Raw genomic sequence first — 24,028 nt, 5'->3', positions numbered from 1 at the left:
CTGCTTCTACGTCCCGAGTCCCAAAATGGACAAAAGGATATTTTAGATAGAAATGTCTGCTGTTCAGGGAAAATCGGTATACAAAGAAAATCCACGTTTGTGGAGGGATAAACTCTTGCACATAGCATGAGTGAATTCTGACTAGAATTCACGAATATATTTTGTAATAAGCCAGCGTCTTTTAGCAAATTAAAATGTCATCTGTCTATAGGAATGGTATCTAAGGAAAGCAGAATTTGATCTTTTTCTTCCCTCTGAGTGAGAAGCTGTTGAAAGGTGCACTTGAAGGCCGTTGCAGAGAAGGAGTCAAAGGGAACTTCACCTGCGGGGAAGATTGCAGGTGGTCAGAGTTCACAGCTGCCCCGGAGGTAGGAAGAGAGGAAGCACAGTCTGGCCTTTGAACTAAGGCAAGGGGCCAGGTAAAGGAAGCAGAAGCTCTAGGTGCATGAAGCAAGCGGCAAACAAGGGAAAGTGTCCCAAACAAATTCTCTGGTAGCTAATGTTGTCGACAAGGGGCTGTGTGCATGATTAGAAACAACTGGCGCGGGGAAGATTAGGCTGAGCAGGGCGAGGTGTCTGGAAGGGAACTGATCGTCCTTCTTCCTCCCACAGTACCTGGAAGACATCTCCGAAAGAGCTGAATCTGACCCAGCTGTGGTGATAGTGACCGGAGCCAGATGCCCAGCCCACCCTCCTGACCCGTGGGCACACCTCACGACATCCACTCCACTGGCTACGGGGAAGGTGGCTTTAGCAGCAACAGCATCCGTATGATGGCTCATTACGGAGCAAGCGCTATTTGGTAGAGGTTGTAAAGTCCTCCAGACTGAAGGGGACACGCCTGAATTCTGGTTCCAGGACAGATAAGAAGACCTGCAAGACTGTCCTCTAGACCATTAGACTTAGCACAGCAAGGACTTATGTTTGACTTGCTTACACTGGAATACATTTCATTGAACCCTGCAATTAATGATTTGGTGGCTAATAATAGAAGGCTTTCACTTTTATTTGTAAGTCTTTTGATATATCCATTGTCTATACCACCTTACCTAAAGAGAAAACAGATGCACATTTCTCAAGGATCAAAAGGAAAATAGGCACTGATTCTTATTTACTTCCAGGTAAGACAAGTACCCTATTCTTCCATATGTGCAATCCCCGAAGACAAAAATATGTGAGATATTTCCCAATTTAGACAGATAAATGGAGAAATGAACTGAAACCCTGTTTTGTTTTTATGTTCTAAGTTTTTCTTAGGGTTTTCTGTGAAAAGAAAGTAGCTCTCTGAAATTCCCTCAAAGACAAGGCTTAGTTAGTCTCTGATGCAATTTATAGACAGCATACTCAGCTTGCTCTTGTGTCAAATAATCATGCACACTAAGTGATTTAGGCATGGGCATATCCTAATCAAGCTATGCTATTTTCTTAAGGTCCATAAAATATTTAAGTTTGAAACCAGAAGGAAAATAGTGAAATGACAATTTTAGGCGGTAATGCTTTTATTCTAAGTAACTAAGTGGATGTTCAAGGAAATTAACTAAATGGTAATTTTGCCTCAATAAGCCTTCAAACATAACTTTAAAAAAAATCAGTACTTTTCTACACAGTTCACAGTGTTTTAGCATCCTTATGCTTTTGGTTGGCAGAACTTTATACAATTCTGAGAATTGCCAAGGTGAAGAGACCGGCTAATGAGATTGAGGCTGTGAGCTGAATGGCCTTGTACCATAATGAGTTCCACAACAAGGAATAGTTCATTGAGGGAACAAAAGCATTAACCCTACCTTCAGCCAACAATCTTATAGGGTAGCTGCAGGGAAACGTGTAAACAAATGACTCAATGCAAGCAAACACCTGTTTCTTCAACAAGTATTTGTTCGGCACAGACCATATATAAGGCATCCTACTGGGTTTCATGGGATGTGAGGTGCTATTACCAGGTAGAAAATAAGTGGCACGGGGGAGGTTCAAAGTGCTATGTGCTTTCAGAAGAGGGATCTATAATAGCCATTTAAGCCTCATTTGAGTTGCACCTTGAAAAAAGGCAAGACCAGCATATAAAGAACGTGAGAGACGGTGAGGCACTCAGGCAAAGGAAACAGTATAATTGGTTGAAAGAAACCACAAACTCCCAAGGTTTATAATAGGAATAGCAATAACTTTATTTATCTAGAGCCAGTTTGCATGAAGAAGCATATGGAATGAAAAGATGAATTAATGTAAGATTATGTAAAATTTACACTCCAGGTTGCAAAGTTTGATTTTTTAAAATTCCCTGTGGGCAATGATAAACAATTGAAATCTTTTGAGCAGGGGAGTGACATGACAAAAATTGTGCTTTAGAAACATTACTCTAGTAGAACCTTCTCATGGGATTCACAAAATCCAACTGCTTTCATATTCATAAGACGTTATCTGCCTTTTTCCTTGTGTTGACATTGGTCCAGATGGTGAAAACACAGTAAGTAAAACTTCTAGTGCTTTAGAATAAAAGCAGTGGCTGCAGACTGTGCTAGTGGTTATTGTATTCTTTACTGCCGTATCTTGCAGTATAAACAATGCCATTTTATTTAAGAATGTCCTCAATCCTTGATGAACCAATAACAATTATAATCTTAGTAAATTTTGACCCTTATATAAATGTCCTTTTACTATTCTGGGTATCAAAATGGGAAGTACGGATAAAGCACTTCAGCTGCACGTTGTAACACGATGGTTCTTTTAAGGGAAAGCACTGGTGTGATTGATTTGCAAGTAAACCAGCTGGTTTTGCTCGAAACACCATTTTTACTTGAAAAAAAAAAATGACTGGCAAACCGCGGTTATTACAATTAGGTATATGGCCAATCATTTTCTTGAAAATAAAAGAAGTGAGTGAACCTATCGTGTTGAGGGAAACAACTGACAGTATTTGTTGTCAATGGTAGATTTTGAGCTTTCTATTTAACATTAAATTTTGGAAAAATTATTTTCCCAATACTTAAAGATTTTTTGATGAGCTCAGTGGTGATATTAACAGATGTGACTTTTCAATATTGTATAATGTTATGTGTCAATGTTTGGAATATCTGAATAACTCATTAAGCTAATGTTTTGCAAATGATCAAAGCATTATGTTAAAAATCATGCATAGGCAAAAGATCCATTTAACGTTCAAGACACAAACAGATTTTAATTTACAAGAGCATGAAGAGTTCATTGAAAAATATACAGCAAAGTGATTTAGTTATATATTCATATTTTTTTCAGATTATTTTGCTGTATTTTACTATACACCTGAAACTACCACCATATTGTAAATCAATTATACTTCAACAACAAAAAAAGAAGAGTTCATTGCTATGGTTTCCAATTTCACACTGCAACCAAGATTTAAGAAACTACCACCTTCAGAAACTAAGGGTTTTTTCCCCCATATTACAGAATTTCCTTCTTTTTAAAGGCTGAATAGTACCCCACTGTATGTATATATTACATTTTTTGTCCATTCGTCTGTCAATGGACATATAGCTTGTTCCCACATCTTGGCTACTGTGAACAGTGCTACAATGAACACAGTAGTGCTAGTATTTCTTCAAGATCCTCATTTGAATTCTTGTGATAAATACCCAGAAGTAGGGTTACTGGATCACACGGTAGTCTTATTTTTAGTTTTTGCGGCACCATGGATGAAGCTCAAGGATATTGTGCCGTGTGAAATAAGCCAGCCACAGAAAGACACATACGGCATGACTTCACCTGTATGAGGCATCTTAAATTATCAGATTCATAGAATTAAAGAATGGAATGGTGACTGTCAGGGGCTGAGGGATGGGGAAATGAGAATACTCAACAAGCATAAAGTTTTAGTCAAACAAGATGAATAAGTTCTAGAGATCAGCTGTATCGCATCATACCTACACTCAACAATAATGTATTGTACGCCTAAAAATCTGTTAAGAAGGTAGATCTCATGCTAAGTGTTTTGAACACAATAAAATGAATTCAATTTTAACAGGTTTATTTGCATTGTTGAGAAGGTAAAGAAAAAATTTTCATTCTTCCTCAACGGTTCTTCAGGAATATAAAGTTGAAGTAATACTTCAGTAGATCATTTTGTCAAAATTGGAAATTAATTAAATATATAGTTAAGGGAAAATAAGAAGTTAAAGAACTTTTCAAAGTTTCAAGTCTTAAGTCACTGACAAGTAGCTATGCCACAGCCTTTGCCTACATGTCATGTCAGTAGAGTAGCCTTCTCTGACCATCTTATAAAATACTTTTCTTCCAATGAGTCTACATTACCCTTTCCTGTTTATTTTTTTCCTTTGAACTACTCTTTACCTGCCATGGTATATAGTCATCAAGTTTTTATTTTGTTTATTTTTTATCTAGCCTCCTGGAATTTAAACTTTATAAAAGCAGAGATTATTCTATTTTAGTCACTGACATATTTTTCCAGTACCTAAAATAGTATGTAACATGTATGAGGAGGTTAACTGTTTGAATTAGAAATAGATAAAGGGAAAGGAGGAAGATGTGCTTGTGTGTTTGTATCTGATGGGTTTACTTGGGGGTACACTGAATTTAAGATGCTAGCAGGAGACGCAGGTATGGCTAACAAGTTTGAACGTTGATTTATATGTTGAAAATTGTTGAAATCACGGACCTATACATTGAAAGTGAGATCAGGATTGTAGTTATAAGTTTGAGAGTCACCTACCTAAGGATGATATTAAAATTATAGACTATCTGAGATTATCAAGGGAGATAATATATAAAGGAAAAAAAGCTATAGGAAGGATCAGAGAATTTTCACCTTGGAAAGAGAAAGGTGAAGACAGAAAAGTAACAAACAGGAAATTCAAGAAGGCACATTTCAGCTAAATAAGTGTAAGTGAGAATGTTCTAAAAGAATTTCACAGTGGAATTGGTAAGGTAACAAGTTTCCCTCAAGCAGAGGCTAGCAAATGATCTGTCAGGAATGTTATGAGACCCTTAATCATTGTGTTAGTTAAAATAGATGAACTCCAAAGTCTTTTCCAGCCCTCTGATTTTATGATATCATTGAATATAGCCTTATAAATCTAATTAAAATACACTATAAAAAAAGAATAGGAGGGCTTCCCTGGTGGCGCAGTGGTTGAGAGTCCGCCTGACGACGCGGGGGACGTGGCTTTGTGCCCCAGTCCGGGAGGATCCCACATGCCACGGAGCGGCTGGGCCCATGAGCCATGGCCGCTGAGCCTGCACGTCGGGAGCCTGTGCTCCACACAGGAGAGGCCACAACAGTGAGAGGCCCACGTACCGCAAAAAAAAAAAAAAGAATAGGAAAGGATTAGTTACTGTTAAAGAAACAGACAGGCTGATCAAAGGAATCAAAGTTAAAGTGTAGAAAGCTATCTAAGCATGTATAAACATTAAAAACTTGTGCCAATTGCATGCGGCACTGTAACTGGGGGGAGGGGGGTGTAGAACATCAAGTGGACCATAGCAGTGTGAATACCTGTGGGGCGGGAAAGTAAGACGTAGGTATAATCTTGAGATGCAGAAAAAGCTTCTGGAGCCTGAACTTCTTGAGTGGTACCTCTGGGGCTAGTCGACAGTGGGCCATAGCAGAACGCAGCCCAATGTTCAGCATCTGGTGATGACACTGATGTCCATGTGGAGAAGCGGCAGCATGGCCATAATAGCCTCACAGACTTTGGTTCAAGACTCACATAAACCCAGACACTGTTTCCTAACACTATGAAAGAGGGGGCGTCCTGAAGAATTTATGATGTTGGACTTCTCATCAACTTTGGCGAGTGGAGAGCTTGCAATGGATGTATGCAGAATTTTTTTAAATGTGTATAATTTTGTGCACGCAAATATCTTAGAAAATACACTCCTGATATATATTTAAATAAAGAATCATAGTTTGAAGCACCAAAAATTGGGTTCAATAGATATGCAGTTAATATGCTGTGGAAGTTTGCAATATTTGAAAGAATTGTAATTTTTCCTTGCGATCTTTTCCAGCCCTCTGTAAAAAAGCCCTCATGCAAATTCCCAATTTCTCTGACATTAGATAAGAAAATAGTTTTTTAAAAACTCTAATTAAACATAAGAAATGGTAGGGGGCTTGTATAAGATATCAGGAGATATAAATTTATAATCTTTTAAAAAATTCTTGTTATGTCATTAGAGAATTTCATATTAAAACAACAAGAAACCAACACACCTATTAGAATGACCAAAATCCAGAATACTGACAACACCAAATACTGACGAGAGGATGTGGACTAACAAGAATTCACTGCTGGTGAGAATGAAAAAATGGTACAGCCACTTCGGAAGACAGTTTGGTGGATCCTTATAAAACTAAACATACTCTTACCATAGGATCTAGCAATCAAAGGAGTTGAAAACCAAATGAGTCGAACATATGTCTACACAAAAACCTGCACACAGAAATTTATAGCAGCTTTGTACATGCCAAAACTTAGAAGCTACCAAGATATTCTTCAGCAGGTAAGTGGATAAGTAAACTGCAGTACATCCGGATGATGGAATAGTATTCAGCACTAAAAAGAAATGAGCTATCAAGCCATGAGAAAACATGGAGGAACCTTAAATGCATCTTACTAAATGGAAGAAGTCAATCAATCTGAAAAGGCTACAATTCTATGACATTCTAGAAAGAGCAAAACTATGGAAGCAGGAAAATGATCAGTGGTAACCAGGGATCTGGGGGAGGAAGAAGTGAATAGGCAGAGCACAGAGGATATTTAGGGCAGTGAAACTATTCTGTACGATACTACAATGGAATACATGTCATTACATATTTGTCGAAACTCAGAGAATGCACACCACCAAGAGTGAACCCTAATGGAGGTCCACGGATTGTAAATCTGGTGTGGGGTGTTGACACTAGCAGAGGATGTGCATGTGCGGGGTGGGTAGGGAAGTGTAAGGGAAATTGTCAATTTCTGATCACTTTTGTTGTGAACCTTAAACTGCTCTAAAAACTCTATTTTTAAAAAATCTCATCTATAAAAATATTCAAATATTACCAACAAGAAAAAATTTTATTACCGAAATGTTGCCCTGGAATTAATTTAACTAGTTCATTAATTTAATAAATAATTGTTGAGTTCCTACCCTATATAAGTACTTAGGTAAACGGCTGGAACTGCCTGGCTCCAGTCAAGATGCTCGTAGAATAGTGGCAGCTGACAATAAAACAGATAAACTAACAGATTGTGAAGAGTCTGATAGAGAATAAGCGGAGTTCTATGTGAGTGCAGAAAGGGGTCTAAACTAAGCTGGAGTACAGGAGCAGAAGGAGAATCAGATAAAGTCTTCCAGAGGAAAGACTGTAACAATTATTCAGGTGTAGCAGTATTAAATTAAATATTTACTCTTCTCAGATGTGAAAAATAGAGGGGTGTTTGTTTTCAATTATTTACAACTGTTTGTATCTTAATATGATGCCTCCATCCCATCTGATTGGGGTAGACTTAAAGATGACCCAGGGACTTCCCTGGTGGCACAGTGGTTTAGAATCCGCCTGCCAATGCAGGGGACACAGGTTTGAGACCTGGTCCGGGAAGATCCCACATGCCGCAGGGCAACTTAGCCTGTGTGCCACAACTACTGAGCCTGAGTGCTAGACCCCAGGAGCCACAACTACTGAGCCCGCATGCCACAACTACTGAAGTCCACGTGCCTAGAGCCCGTGCTCCGTAACAACAGAAGCCACCACAATGAGAAGCCCGCGCACCACAACGAAGAGTAGCCTGTGCACAGCAACGAACAAAAGCAGCCAAAATAAATAAATAAAATAAATTTATTTTTTAAAAACGATGACTCAGTTGTTTTTTGAGAGCTTAGTGTCTTAAGAGAAAAAATATTCAATCTTCCAGGATTTCCCTTTTTCTTCCTTTCTCTTAGTAAAGGAGTCAGTTGGTTATAAGAATTCTAACCATACATCTTCGTTTGCCAAAACAGCCCTAGATTACCTTTTTTTTTCTCCCCTATGTCCTCTCTGACTTATCAGTTGTTCTAGATTCTTCATTTTTAGATTAGGTATCATTATTAATCATTGTTTGAAAATACATCATTATTGGTTTGGTATATCTTCAATTTTACTTCTAGATTCTCCCATAGTATAATTATGAAATATTAGGTTAAACCTGTAAAACAGCCCGCTTCAGCAATGGTCCCTCTATCTTTATCAGACCCCTTCAGTAACTAACATTTCAAGGGCAGCTAACTCCTGATCACAGTAGTGGCAGTAGTTTTCACCTTTGTTCCCCCCTCTGGGCACTTGGTGTACAAACCTGGGACATGTGTGAAGTGTCAAAGTGCCTAAGTGTCACAGAAAATTATGTTAGTTGTAACTGAAAGCTGAGTATTGCTTAGTACTACTAGTTTAGTACTGCTAAGGATCATATAGGAAGTAACCCGAATGCTTTAAAACCTACAAACATTTATTTTATTATTTGGCAACACTCATATTTTGTAATAAACTCTCCTAGCTGCAATGGCTAAAAGAATTCAATATTTACTGAAAAAGCAAGCACCAAATTTCCATTTCACACAAAAAGTTGATGGTGAAGGTGCAACTTGAACAAAATGTTGTTTATATATACCATTCACGAAAGGGGCTACAAGGATAGCACTGTCCACATAAAAGCCACAAGACACAAATGAGCTGAAAACATATCAGCATCTATTTCAAAAGATACAGTCATTTTTGGAATACTGCCCAAAGATGATCATTTGATAAGTGTGTTTGCAGGGGGAGCATTTATGTATCACTCTATGAAAACTGAATTTTTATTTAGATCGAATGATTATTTTTCTGAATTAATTTCACTCTTTTTTGACTTCAGGTTTTCTTGGAAAAGCGCATAACAGGAAATTTGCAAGCAATTAAATGATGGCAGTTTTGTTTCAGTATCATTTCCTCCTTCAAAGAGAAAATTGGTTAAAATGATTTTAAATGAGTTTGATTTTTAAATCTAATTCTTTTGGAATTACATGTGTTGAGGATGAAGTATGTGATGTCACTGTAAATTCTATTGTTAAAGTCTGTTAAATTCATTTTAAAAGTTCAGCATTGAAAATAAATGTCACTTGTTTGTGATGGATCTGAATAAAATATTTGTTGGAACTCATCACCATGTTAAAAATTATGTTCTTACTAAATTGAAAAATCTATGGAGATGCAGTATTCTTGAAATTAGTAACGATGCACATATGATTTATTTTACATCCATAAGCTCTGCTCCATTCCATCAATTGAAGAGAAGTGATAGTTGTTAAATTTTACATTTTTATAGGAACGTCGAGTTAAGTGAACTATAATTCTCTGTGTGACAAAGCAGATGTTGAATTAAAAATTATATTTCATCATGGCATAACACATTTCTCTATTTACTGTTTGCCATCAGATAATTTTTTTTTTAATTTGAACATTAGAAAGTACTTTAAAAATGAACTTATATATTCTGCAATGGTATTGAACTCTCAGTAAAAAGGTTCTCTAAATTTCGGTTGCATTTGTTCAAAATCAGTTGGAAATATTTAATCAAATTATGTTATGAATGGAGCACTAAAATTTTAGAGTCTGAAACTTTTTATCAGATAGGAATTATAAATATGATGTTTCTAAACAGGTACACATTGAGATTAATCCCTACAATATTAAGGGAGAACACTGAAGTCTCAAATGCTGTACAATATTTATTTATTTATTTAATAAATGTGCTTTGGAATATCTTAACTTATGAGAAAATTATATTGATGGACTGCTTGTTTTTAATTGGATAACTTATATTGAAATTCAATGGAATTCAGAAGGCCTATTTTCCAGCGTGTGAATTAGGTGAAGAATTTTAAAAGATTCCTAAATAAAAGCAACTAATTTGAGTTTTGTTCTATAAAAACATTTTTTGATAAAAGGTACTCAAGACAGAGACAATATCTGTAAAAATATATGGGCTGAACTAGTTACCTACTTCAATACAAAGAAAAGTAAAATTAAGCTCTATAATTATCAAGTACTTTCGCTATCTCAACTGCATACAGATTATTTTCTTAATAAAACCATTATAGTCTATATAGCAAGATCCACTAATGGTGTCAACAATTTCAAATTTAGTACCAAAATTGCAGCTTTAAAGATGATTCCAAATTAGTTTGGTTTGATTTAGGAAGGATTATATTTAAAAACCTAGAACGATACTCATCCACTAATATAAAAATCATGTCAGTTAATAAATATATATTACAAAGATATAAAAATTTAAATACATGTGGTGCCCTTCATTTATTCTCCTAAGTGTCCCCATTTTGATGATAAATTATATGGTCACCCCTGTCATCAGGTATACTTTATACCAGGAGGAAATCGTAAAAGTAATACTTATTTAAAGAGAAAATGTGGGCTGAGCATACATTTAAGTTCAAAACAATTTTGAGATTTATTAGTAAATTATAGATTCACATTTAGTTCTAAAAGTGAACTGGAATCATATTTGGTCACATATAATCACATATATACATAATCACACACACACACATACACACGAGTAAAAGAAAAAGGGTCATGAGACAAACTCCAAAAGGGTTAATACGCGTGAGGACAGTTGTGAGTCAAGGTTAAAGCATGTCCCTCTTTGTTTTTCTATTGTTCAAATTTTCTAGTACAAATTTGCTGATTTTGAACACATCATTCAAATGTATTCCATTATCATCTTTAAAAAATTTCATCTTCGGTCATTTTTTAAAAATAGGTTAAAAGACTACAGAAGAAAGTCAGAAAGAGAAAAACAAAACAAATACCATATGCTAACACATATATATGGAATCTAAAAAAAAGAGAAACGGTTCTGACGAAACTAGGGGCAGGACAGAACAAAGATGCAGATGTAGAGAATGGACTTGAGGACATGGGGAGGGGGAAGGGTATGCTGGGACGAAGTGAGAGAGTGGCATGAACATATATACACTACGAAATGTAAAATAGATAGCTAGTGGGAAGCAGCCGCATAGCACAGGGAGATCTGCTCGGTGCTTTGTATCCACCTAGAGGGGTGGGATAGGGAGGGTGGGAGGCAGACACAAGAGGGAGGGGATATGGGAATATATGTATGCCTATGGCTGATTTACTTTGTTATACAGCAGCAACGAACACAACATTGTAAAGCAATTATAGTCCAATAAAGATGCTAATAAATAAATAGAACAGTTTAAGAAAAACACCTTGAAGAATTTGACTTCAGTAGCTTTTACTTTGACAGGATTTTCTTAGCATCTGCTAAAAGCGTTTAACAAACAGTATCTCTATTGTTAGCTAAATTAATTTCTAATAAGGGGGTAGGAAGTGTTTAATGACTGAAATATGAAAGGGATACTTGAGGCAGTCTACCAACTCTTGATAAAGAAATTAAGAAATAAGGCGGGGCTTCCCTGGTGGCCCAGTGGTTGAGAGTCCGCCTGCCGATACAGGGTACACGGGTTCGTGCCCCAGTCCGACAAGATCCCACGTGCCGCGGAGCGGCTGGGCCTGTGAGCCACGGCCGCTGAGCCTGCGCGTCCGGAGTCTGTGCTCCGCAACAGGAGAGGCCACAACAGTGAGAGGCCCGCGTACCGCAAAAAAAAAAAAGAAAGAAAGAAATAAGGCGGAGGCAACAAGAGGCTTTGCTTTCCCGCATTGGGTTTTTGATTGATTGGAAATGTTCTGGGAAAGGCAGGAAGATGAAAGGTCTCGTTACATGAGCATGTGTGTCTGCAAAATAGCCCAGGAAGCTTTCCTTATTCTAACGAAGTCCAGTGAGCCAGCTGTCCTTAGGCCCTGTACCCTCTCATCTGTAATAACGAACATTCGTGGAACTATGGATTTCACTCACTGCTACCACTTGCTCATCATGTTCCCCCTTTTTCTTAAAACTTTTTGGAATCCAGCTTTGAGCCTCATCATTCTAATCACATTTGTTTTTATCATCAATAAAAATGACTTTTTTCAAGTACTTTTAAAAAAAAAGCACCATTTCACAGCACTTGATGCTCTTAAACAGATCTCCTCAGCTGCCCCTTCTCTTTTGAGATTGCATGATTGCGATTTTAATTTGCTATCTATGAAAACCCCTTGACTGGAATTCCTTCCAACAACCTCGAAATGAAGGCCTTTGTTAAGCGTTGGCTCTTCTTTGTGTGTTTGTTTTCATCTGTGCATTCTCTCCATTAAAAATTTCGTTATGGTTGAACCACTCTGTAGATGGCTGTTAATAGTATGTCTTCAGGTCTCACTCTTCCCTTTGCTTTATACCTAAATTTCCTGAACTTCAAATATATTAAGATTGGATTTATCAATATTCCCTTTAACATTTACTTATTCTATGTTTTCTTTCTCTGTCAGTATTTCTGAAACGATTCTACCTATGAAAGCTCTTTAGCTCTAACTCACTCATTCCCAGAGCCTTTGCATCCACTTTGTATTGAAGTGAATGAAGAATGGTGGAATATGCGCCCCCTAAATATGCCACTTTAGTAGAAGGATTATTTTGAGCTAAAGACACCTGAAAAACAGCAGATGCAAGAAGACCATTCTAATCTCCCCTTTTCTTCCTGAAAACTGTAGATAAAAACTCCCACATGAAAGACGTGCTCCCCGTACCAGGAATCAAAGCCAAGAGAATTCTGTACACACAGACTTTTTAAAATAATTCTCATCTTCCTTTAGTTTCCCCACACAGTCTAGGTACTTTTCCACAATTGCTTCTCTTTGTTCAACCTGGTATAAAAGCATTTAGGTTTGGCCACTTCCTTGACTAGTCATCTCCTTATGACAGATCCCATGTTATGTAAAACTTAACATTAAATAAATGGGTATCCTTTTCTTCTGTTAATCTATCCTATCTCCGTTTAATTTTCAGGCCCAGCCTGAAGAGCCTAAGAAGTTAAAGATAACATTTTGCCTTCTCTACAGCATCAACCTGTACTGTTCCTACCTTCCACATTGTTCCTTTTTGTCCCTACTTTTATTCTTTTTGTTGGAATATTATGAAACCTTCTTAAATAACCTTGGTTCCTCTGGCTGAGAGAATCTTTAACAGCATAATATTGACCAACTCATTTTCTTGCTCCTACATCTTGAATAGCTCCTCACTATTGGATAACATACAGCATCCTTGGTTTAGTAATTAGGGAACCAGTGTGGCTTAGACTATTTTTCATACGATTTTTTTTCTCGATTACTCTCCCATGTACCTAATTTTGCAACCAAGAAGTCTGTCCTCAAAATGCCTTCCTGGGGACTTCCCTGGTGGCACAGTGGTTAAGAATCCACCTGCCAGTGCAGGGGATATGGGTTTGAGCCCTGGTACGGGAAGATCCCACGTGCCGCGGAGCAACTAAGCCCGTGCACCACAACTACTGAGCCTGCACTCTAGTGCCCAAGCGCCACAACTACTGAGCCCGTGAGCCACAACTACTGAGCCTGCGCGCCACAACTGTGCCTAGATCCCGCGCTCCGCAACAAGAGAAGCCCCCGCAATGAGAAGCCCACACACCGCGATGAAGAGTAGCCCCCGCTCACGGCAACTAGAGAAAGCCCGCGCGCAGCAACGAAGACCCAATGCAGCCAAAAATAAATAAACGAATTAATTAATTAATTTTTAAAAATGCCTTCTTGGAACAGTTAGAAATGCACACTGCTGGGAATCCTGTCTTTCTCCCCACCACCACCCCGCATTTTTTGCTAAATAGCTCCCCCAACTAAAACTAGATTTTTATTTTCCTTTCATTTAATTTAGTAATTTGTCCATGAGTATGATTAATATTTAAGAACTACGTATAAAAGTAATGCATTTGAATTTAACAAGAAGGCGATATTATCAGAGAAACGGGTATTTCCACTTCCTCACTTTAATAAGAATCACCAAATGTGGAGGGCGGGTTGCATCCCCCCACGACATAGGCACGCCATCTAGTGGCAGCTCCCCCGCACTACAGACCTGGCCTCTGAGGCCTGCAAGTCTGAAGATCCATCTGCAAATTTTTTCTCAAGGAATATGTCAAACAGACATTTTTTTTCTTGATACAACATAGTATAACAAGAAAAATATTGCATAATGCTTACTATCCGTATGGCATTAAACATTGAAAGCCAATTAAGTTTGGGCTGATTCTATAGATAAGTGCAGAAAAACAGAAGGACCTTAAGTTTTCGTGTGTTAACATTTAATCCGTGATGCACACGGATCCACTTTGAAAGAAGAAATTTAAAGAAGCGCCTATAAGCTTGGATAAATCTCTGATAAAGTGTGAGAAATGTCTTTTCTCCGGAGATAACACACAACACAGCCAGCAGTGTACTCTCTGAGTAAATGCTGAGGGGTCAACAAAACGGTTCAGAGTAAGCACAGCCTTTGAAGCCAGATGGTTTGTTGTTACCACCTCCATAAATTGGGGCAAAATCACTCAAAGTGACCATTTCCATATGTGGAAACATGGGGATAACAACATCTTTGTTGTGAGTATGAGAAATAATATATTCAAAATGCTTGGACTACAGCAGACACTCCATTAAAAAGAATGGTAGTTTGTCTTTAATGGTCATCATCCTTTTTATCTTTGATTTGTATAGAGAGAATAGCTGTTTTTCAAGCTTAAAAAATGTTATTTCTAGTCCTGAATTTACTTCTTTATCACAGTATAGAGTGCATGTGCTGACAGACATCATTCCTTTCCATACTATGTAGAGGATAACATGCCCATTTAGTAAATGTTAGACAAAAACAATGACAAAATAAATTATCTATATAGCCCATCAAATATACATCTACTCTCTTTTTTTAAAGTATTCAGAAAAAGGAAGTTGTTCCTACTTACAGCTTTCCAGTTGCATAGTACAGGTCTGTACATCCATTGGAAAATTCTTGAGATCCATTGGACAGGAGAGTGTTAATGTCAATCTGAAAGAATTCAAAGTAATAAATTTTAAAAGAAATTTATAGTATCATGTTAATATTCTATTGTTCAAGGTACAATTGGAAAACCATGTTGCTTTGGTAATGACTAACATCTACTCAAATAAAATTTGCTCCAGCTTGGGTATATCATTTACTGCAAAACAACGGTATTCTTTTACATCAATCTGGTCTGGGGGGAAAGAAAAGCTGTATATATAAACGTGCAATCACGTTTATTTATTTATCTATTTATGTTTTCCTTCAGAGAGGGCTAGAGGTGTCTGAGACCCTTAAAAAAGATATTTGAGTGTGAGTTTTATAAAACGAATACCAAAGGCCAAAGACACACTTCTCCCAAATCACTGGGACAGCACTCCTAAGGAGGGAAGGAGATCCAGGGTTTGGAGTATGAGTGTGCAAAAGGCTGGGTGCAGGGAAGCAGTGTGTCTGACAATTTTCATCGTCTTTGTAACTACACTGAAGAACTTCTCAGTGAACACCCAGAGTAAAACACTCAGAATCTGGAGGTCTCCAAAATTCTCGGTATTAAAGAGGGCTTCCCTGTCATGGAATTAGAGCATTTCACCAGATCTTATCAGGGCCACGAAACAGCCCTCTCGAAAACGTGGGACACAATTCCATGCTCAACAATTGAACTTCTGATGTGGCTTCCCACAAAGTGAGATGATCTGATGGCCACCCCAGCGTTCCACCCACTTTTCCCCCTTCCAGAAAGCTTTAGTATGTCGGCATTCCAGATAATTCACTACTCTTGAATGTCTTTTTCTTCGAAAAGTATATTACTGAGATATCTTCAAGAATTACCAAGAATTTGTAGTTTCCGGACGTGAGAAAAAGAGGCCCAGATCCAAACAAACCTAAGTTTATTCAAACAAAGTTCTTTCCGGAGAACTCTCTAGCCAGCCCCTTTTATTGAAAGTCTTCCCATTGAAATGCAATATATTAGTGGGCACCTAGGCTGAGTCATTCACATAGACTCTGTGACCACAGAGTTTATGGTCTCAGATCACTTCATTTCACTCTATTTCAGTTTTCACATCTCCAAAAGGAAGATAAGAATAGTACTTACTCTGGGGACATGTTGTGACCAATACATGAGTTAATACATATAAAACGCTCAGCTGAGTGCTTGACACATAGTAAACACTAAATCAACATTAGTTATTAAGGATTACTAGTACATTCTCCCAACCCCAGCCTTCCCCATCTTCTCCTCCCCCAAATTATATAGGATGCACACGAAGATGACTGAACTAAATCACTGGTAAGAAACTATTTAAAGTTTGAACAAAAAAATGGCCATCAGCTCCACTAAATGTAACCCCATTCTCCAAAGTGACATTTTTATGTAGCCCATAGACATAAAGTTATAATGGTGCATGTTTGACATTGAATACTCTTGGTGGGGCCCCAGTGACATCATTTGAGAGACATAAATGGACAGATGTGAAGCTGCTGGATTTTTAAGAGTCCCAGGGGATCATCTGACAATTCATTCAAGTCAGAGTCCAGAGCACACTAAAATAATTCACAGAATTTATTCTTCAAAAGCAGTTTTCTCCTAACTCAGCTAGGTTAAGTGATCCTGTAAGTGTGATCTTGTCCATTTGCAAAGTTCTCTCTTCAAAAGGCAATTGTAAAATCAGCTGGACACAATGTTCTCTGTCTTATAAAAGGGTTTATTAGAAGTGTATGAACAAATACATTTTGAACGTACACCCATTAATTTTCCAAACATCCAAGGCTCTCTGGTCAGCCAATTTCAAATGTTGGCTTAGAGAATTAATTCTGTGACCTTTTGTATGGAAGTAAATAGCATTCTCAGAATCTTCTCCAGATCTCACCATGCTTGTGATGTCAAATTCACATCCTAGCTGTTTTTCTGGCGTAAAAAAAAAGATATTACATAATTCTTAAAAAAAAAAAAAAGACCCCGGAAGGAATTATTTGGCAAAGAAAAACACTGTTTGTAGAACTTCTGTCATAACTCATATCCTGAAAAAGTCTATTTATTGACTTTCTTTTTGTTTAAGGTACAATACAATTGCTTCTTTAACAGCACAAGGATGAAAAAAATGCGTCGCCTTGGTGACTGTGATCCTGAATTTCTTTATCAAAACATTACATATAAATTAAAGATTTGTCCTGACCACATCAAAAGAAAACTAAATCAAGAGGTAATTAATCGCATTCTCCTGTTTTGGAAATGTCTTCTTGTGTAAGAGAGGACACAGAGTTCTCTTTTCTGAGACAAGACACACAAACAGGATGTGCGTTTTTTTAATTTTCCCCTTAAAAATTCTTGGCTTAGTGAAGCAGTAATTTTAAAAAAAGATGACTATAATCTATGACAAACAATTCACCTCATTAAAATCAAGGTATTACCCATTTTCAAACAAACATTTCCCAGAGTATGCTGTCTATCTCAACCATTAATTGAAGTATTAAAAAAGGCTTTCTGACTCCACTTTAAGTTCCTTATGCAAAAGATAAGTATTTTAATAGTTTTTAATATTTCTAAATTTAGTGTTATAAGGACAATTGCCTCTTAGCTATCAGCTTTGAAGTATTATCTGTAATATCATACTAGGTAATACAGCTTTTGCTTACTATGTGGTAGGCACTATTTTAAATACTTTATATCTGTCTCAACTCATTTATTTCTTAACATGAATTTATAAGACAGGTAAGCTACATTACCTTTATTTAGAGATGAGGATATTAAGAGGTTAACTCACCTGATATTACAAAGCAGAAATTGAGCTGAATAGAGCTGAATTAGACGCTCTGGGGGTCTAGCTGTCCATTCTATGCCCTTAACATTTAAGTCTACTGCCTTTCAAAGGCATCAGAACATTTTTCATGAAAATGAGTTATCTAATTAATATGACTTTTAAAATATATATTTCTATAACACAAGAAATGATACATCTCACAAACTATTCGTTATTAAATTTAAAGTAAAAGATACATAAATGGGGCTTCCTTGGTGGCGCAGTGGTTGAGAGTCCGCCTGCCGATGCAGGGGACATGGGTTCGTGCCCCGGTCCGGGAAGATCCCACATGCCACGGAGCGGCTGGGCCCATGAGCCATGGCCACTGAGCCTGCGTGTCCGGAGCCTGTGCTCCGCAACGGGAGAGGCCACAACAGTGAGAGGTCCGTGTACAGCAAAAAAAAAAAAAAAAAAAAAAATACATAAATGATTCTTCCCCCAAAAATCAGTTAACTTTAGAAAATATAAGGAATTTGCCCATGGATTTTACATATTTGCTTGAGTGATTTGATATTTTATCATGAATAATTCTACAGGAGAGATGAGATTGTTGGAGCACTAGAAGGAACATTGGTACTAGCGTTCTAATTGGAGTTTTGTTGTCATCCGATGATAGAGACGATCATAAAGCTTATTAACCCATCACAGTGCAAACTCAGTATTATTGATGGTCCCTTCAGGAAGCTGATATAAGCTGTGGACCTCTTCAGAAAAATATATAAAATCACACACATGCAGAAATCTCCTTACAACATATATTTTATGGCATTGTAAATTGATATCCTTTGAATAAACAGCCTCTTAAAAAGCATCTGTTGAAATCAGTTTGCCTTGTCTTTTAAAAAATTAATGTCTGTCAAAGTTCAAAAAATAAGTACATATTGTACAAGGAAACTTTAATTATTTTCACAACTGAATTTCAAAGAAAGTGGTTGTATTTAGCTTAAGTAAAAGTTGAAATTGTGTTATGATCTTTGACAACTCGCCGTGTTTGGTATTTTTGATGTAAAGTTTCTTCCTGGTATTTATTTGACGGTTAATACAATAATGCTTCTGCACTGTAAGTAGTAGGGTTGGATGTCCTGGTACATATTAGTAGTATCAGTAAATGAAGCAGCAGATAATATTTAACTGCCCGTGATGTGCTTCCATTATCTTGTGGATAGGATGTTACCATCCCCATTTTCAATTGATAAAACCAAGGCTTAGATAGATTGTAATTTGCAAGAGTCCTCAAATTTGCTAATTTATGGATTCTGGAAAAGACCAGAACTTAAGCTTTTTTGGGTTTTGTTTTCTCTTTGGAAAGATAAAAATTAAAATCTTTAGTGCTAATTGTACGCCTGGCATTATCCTGAGTGTTTTACATAGATTATTTCAGGCTCAAGGTGATTAGTATTTTCACCATCATGCATGTAAGAAAAATGAGCCTTTCATAGGTAAAGAGACCTGCCCGAAATCACAGCTAGTAAATCACAGATTTACCTCCTGCTGGGTCTACCAAGATGGTAAGGCCCTGACAATACTTTCACCTGAGCCATTTCTCATGGCTGTTTGTGTAGCTGCTAATTTTGAGAGATGAGATAACATTCCCCTGGACAAAGAGGTTTGCTTACAGCTTGCTATATAAAAGCAGTGGATTCCCCACACTCAGTGTTCCACAGCTGTGAGGCAGACCCGCAGGTGTGTTGTGCCCACCTGAGCCTGATGTATTGTTCCCACGAGACCTGAGGATGATGCGGAAGTTGAGCAAAGACCCTGAGGCTTCTGCTGCTTGCTGGCAATAAGGAATAAATTCCTTTGTCTCTGGCGCTGGAGTCCTGTGTCTGCAGTCAGCACTCATGAGATATTGGGTCGGCCAAAAAGTTTGTTCAGGTTTTTCCGTAACATGTTATAGATACATACATATGATACATAATAGGCTAACTTTATAAGTAGAATAAAATCAAATCCCAAACTTGACGATCTAGAGTCATGTGTCTCACCCCAACACCCTCACTTGAAAAGCACTTCATTTAAAAAATATCAGTATAATTCATGGATATCATTTAGAAGTTCAGACAGTTATATAAAACATACCAAAATCAGCTGTACCTTTGCCCTGCCCATCCCTATCCCCAGTTCATTTCTAGCTCCTCAGAGGCAGCCTTCTTTAGATATGTGTCTGCAACTTACATTCATATATTTAAACTGCTATCACGTTATGCTTGATTTTTAAAATTTGCGAAGGTGTCTATTAAATTGCTACAAAGGAAAATAAGAATTTACTGCCCTTATACCACACTCTGTGTACACAACTCTCCAGCAGAATTCGAAATTCAGTTATGTAAACATTAATGGTTAAATTAATATGCAGTGTTTACATGTTGTGAATATGTAATTACTGTTCATGGTGAAGCTTAGTCATTTGCTGTAATTACAGTGCTTGGATAGCATTTTGTTTTCCCTAGTGTTAACAATTGTCTCATTTTAATCATCTCTTCCGTTTCTATTCCCTACTATTACTTCACACTCAACAAACTCCCTTTCAGAACCAAATCCCTCTCAGTGATTAAACAGGGCAGGCAATGGATCAATTCCTTGCTTTTCATAGAAATCTCATTTCTTTTTCTCATCTCCCTTTCTGGTCAGATATTGAACCTCTGTATTGATACTCTGATTTTCATATCCTTTCCTTCTGATTTCCTATTTCTTAATATCTTGATTCTACTTCTTGGCAGATTTCTTCACTTCATTTGTTCTTTGCAAGAACAAATATTTGATTGATGTTTTTTCCACTTTGGTTTACTATTTGCACTTTCTATGCTCTGAATGGCTCCGTTTCTCCTTTCCTAAATGTCTCGTATTTCATGCCTGCTGTTGCATCATCTGTCCAGAGATTTTTATTTTTTCTTTATGGCCTTTTCTGCTCCCTGAATTTTCCCTTGAGTCATTTCTTTGTTTCTTTAATTTTCTTCTCTTTGCTCTTTATTTCCTCTGCATGTGTATTCTGGCCTCTGCTTCTTTTTTCATTATTGGTCCTATTGCAGGATGTCCTCCGATGTCTGTTTATATTGAAGAACGAGGTACTAAAAACTATTTGGAGTGCAACTAACAGCAGATGATTCACTGAGTAATGGTCTTCACCATAGGATGGCTGCCCAGATTTTTCACTGGTGGTTCCCCAACTGTCTGTACATCTTTCCCCTTGGGCATTTTAGGGGGAATAGGCATATCACCATTCAGTGTGCAGAACTCACAGAACCCTCATTTTCTTGGGGTGATGCTTCACCACAGATGCCAGGTGTGCCTGGAGTCCCTACTCTCCAGAAGTTCTTGGCCCAACTTGTGGAGGTTTTCTGTTCTCCTGCTTTCTGCCCAGTTCAGAAGGCAAAAAGTTAGATCCTAGTCTGAAGAACACAGGCAAGAAAATCAGGATAAAGGACTCACTGTCATTCCTGCTTAGGTTACATCAACTCTTTTGCTTTATCCCCTTTCTAGCCCCCATTTTCTTATTTATTTATTTAGGCTGTGCCAGGTCTTAGTTGCGGCATGTGGGCTTCTTAGTTGCGGCACGCATGCAGGATCTAGTTCCCCAACCAGGGATCGAACCCAGGCGCCCTGCATTGGGAGTGTGGAGTCTTGCACACTGGACCACCAGGGAAGTCCCCTAGACCCCATTTTCTGAAGTCCTACCTGCCTCGAATTTCTAAAAGTTTGGGGATATTATTTTCTTCCTTTTGCATTCCCCCACTTTGGCTTAGGTTTTGGTTATCTCTGTGAAGTCAGTTTTCACAAGTGCATTCATTTTCAAGTTTCCTAAAATATCTTGTCATTACTCATCTGTCACTGTTTTCTTTCCCATTACTTTCATCTTCCTGTGTGTTAATGTCATTTCATTCCTTATTCAGTTTATTTCTTTGTTTTAGTGGCTTTAAGAAGGAAGTACATCAGCCATAAAAAGGAAAGAAATTGGGTCATTTGTAGAGATGTGGATGGACATAGAGAGTGTCATACAGAGTGAAGTAAGTCAGAAAGAGAAAAGCAAATATCGTATATTAATGCATATATGTGGAATCTAGAAAAAGGGCACAGATGATCTTAGTTGCAAAGCAGAAATAGAGACACAGACGCAGAGAACAAATGTATGGATACCAAGGGGGAAAGGGGTGGGGTGGGAGGAGTTGGGAGACTGGGATTGACACATATCCATTATTGATACTATGTATAAAATGGACAACTGACAAGAATACACTGCATGGCACAGGGAACTCACCTAGTGCACTAGGTGCACTAGGGAGGGAAGTCCAAAAGGAAGGGGATATCTGTATGTGTACGGCTGATACATTTGGTTGTTCAGTGGAGGCGAACACAACATTGTAAAGCAACCATACTCCAATAAAAATTAATTTAAAAAAATAATTAGAAAAACATTTTAAAAGGAGGGAAGAGATTTCAGAAAGTATAATTACAAATTATACTGTCTCCAGATGATTATCAATTGAAGTAAATTGGCCTCCTAATGGTAGTTCAAGTAATCACAGATTAAGCTAAAATGCTGTCACCAAGGTGCTAGGAAATATGAAGAATTTTAAGGCAGAGAAAATGAAGAAATAAACATGTACAAAAATAAGAGAAGGAAGTAGTGAGAAATGGATAAGTTCAATAAGTCAGGTTTGCCAGGATATTTTGCTTCTTTCTTTGAACAGGCAGGAAAGCAGATCTCTCATGAAACATCACAGATGCTCCATTTGTAAACTGAACAAGATTTTTTTTTCCTAGCACAACTTTTGTTAACAAAGAAACTGTTTGCCATTTGAAAATTTCAAAGTCCTGTGAGATTTCCAAAAACAACTCACAAAAAAATGAATTTAGTCTTTGATCATGTGAGCCAGGATAGAGCAAACAAAAACCAGGGGCCAAGAGACATCATCAGTTTCATCTGAACTCATACTGAAAGACGAAAAATGCAGTTCTGAATTATTCTATAACTTTTCTCAAAATATTAGAAGAAATGTGGGAAATTCATAATGGATGGCACCATTTTCCAAGTCCAATGACTTGATATAAACAACTAAATAGCCATAATCATATAGGATACAATAGAATACACACACACATTGTATTTCAATTCTATCAATGGAAATCTTCTAGACATTATTATTTTGCAGAATGATTATTTCATGCTACCTGGTGATATATTCTTGCAACCTATGACACCTAAAATCTGTCTGAAATGAAAAGGTACCTTACAGTTAAAAATAAATTATACCTTTCACAAAGTTAATTTTCAAATTAGCAGGAAAAGAGGTAAATTTGCTTTGTTTACAGCTGGCATAGATCCCCTGATAGCCATCAGAAATCCACATCACAGAGGAGTCAAGGGTCGTGACTTCAGGTTAAAAGCCTCTGTCGCTTAAAACATATGTGTTTAATTCATAAGTAATATATAACTCTTACTGAAAAAGTCAAACAATATATTAACTTACATATAGTGAAATCTATAGTTCATCTTTATTTCTACCCAAGTTTTACAGCTCATTTCCATAACTGGTTATTCTTAACCAACTGTGGGCATCCTTCTGCACTTCTTGTATGGAATTAGATATACGTGTATCTTTCCATACACTTTTAGGCTTAAATATATAGAATGTTTTAAACAAAAATAAGCATGAAACATTTCTAACCTTAAAGATATTTTGGAGTCTTTTTCTTATGAATACATTTAGGTCTATCTCATGCAGGGTACTTCTTGATGTTGGGCTATCATTGTGTTCTGTCTTGTTCTCATTTGTGAATATATAGGGTCTTTTCTTTTGTTGCTATTTCAGTGGTGCAGCGGGCATCTTTGTAAATGTGTCTTGTGTACACGTGAACACATAAGTAATGTAAATTCCTAGAAGCAGAATTGTTGAGGTGAAGGATAAGTGTATTTTATATTTTTATATATACTAAGAAATCATCTTCCCCAACAGTTAATTTCAAGTCATATGCCTACTAAAGGGTATTAGACAATGCTGACTATTACATCTTGCTAATTTCTGCCAATGTTTATAAAAAATGTTTTATTATTTATTTTTCATTTTCCCTTACATCAATGTTATAATTTTTGCTTCAACTGTCAAATATAATTTAGAAAACTTAAGAGGAGAAGAAAAGTCTATTATATTTGCTCATATTTCTGAAGACAGTTTCCTTTCTTCCTTCTTGACGTTCCAACGTTTCTTCTTTTATTATTTCCTTTCTGTTTAGAAAACTTCCTTTAGCTATACTTTCAGGGGAGTTCTACTAGTAACAAATTCTCTTAGTTTT

At 37.1% G+C, this 24,028-nt stretch overlaps 1 protein-coding gene across 2 annotated transcripts in view; it reads right to left on the bottom strand.

Annotated features, from left to right (window-relative positions):
* GLRA3 (glycine receptor alpha 3) overlaps positions 1 to 24,028 on the bottom strand; it is a gene marked incomplete at both ends in the record, with an annotated part of 157,819 nt that overhangs the window by 34,243 nt on the left and 99,548 nt on the right. For both annotated transcript variants that reach the window (XM_082842411.1, XM_082842410.1), the window contains one exon: positions 14,863 to 14,945. In XM_082842411.1, the coding sequence (XP_082698537.1) occupies positions 14,863 to 14,945 (83 nt within the window). The remainder of the gene's footprint in view (positions 1 to 14,862; positions 14,946 to 24,028) is intronic.

Source organism: Leucopleurus acutus (assembly GCF_964270905.1).
Source record: "Leucopleurus acutus genome assembly, chromosome: 7".
Lineage (NCBI taxonomy): Eukaryota > Metazoa > Chordata > Mammalia > Artiodactyla > Delphinidae > Leucopleurus > Leucopleurus acutus.
Note: the sequence above shows the minus strand (reverse complement) of the source record. Positions and strands in the feature narration are given on the sequence as shown.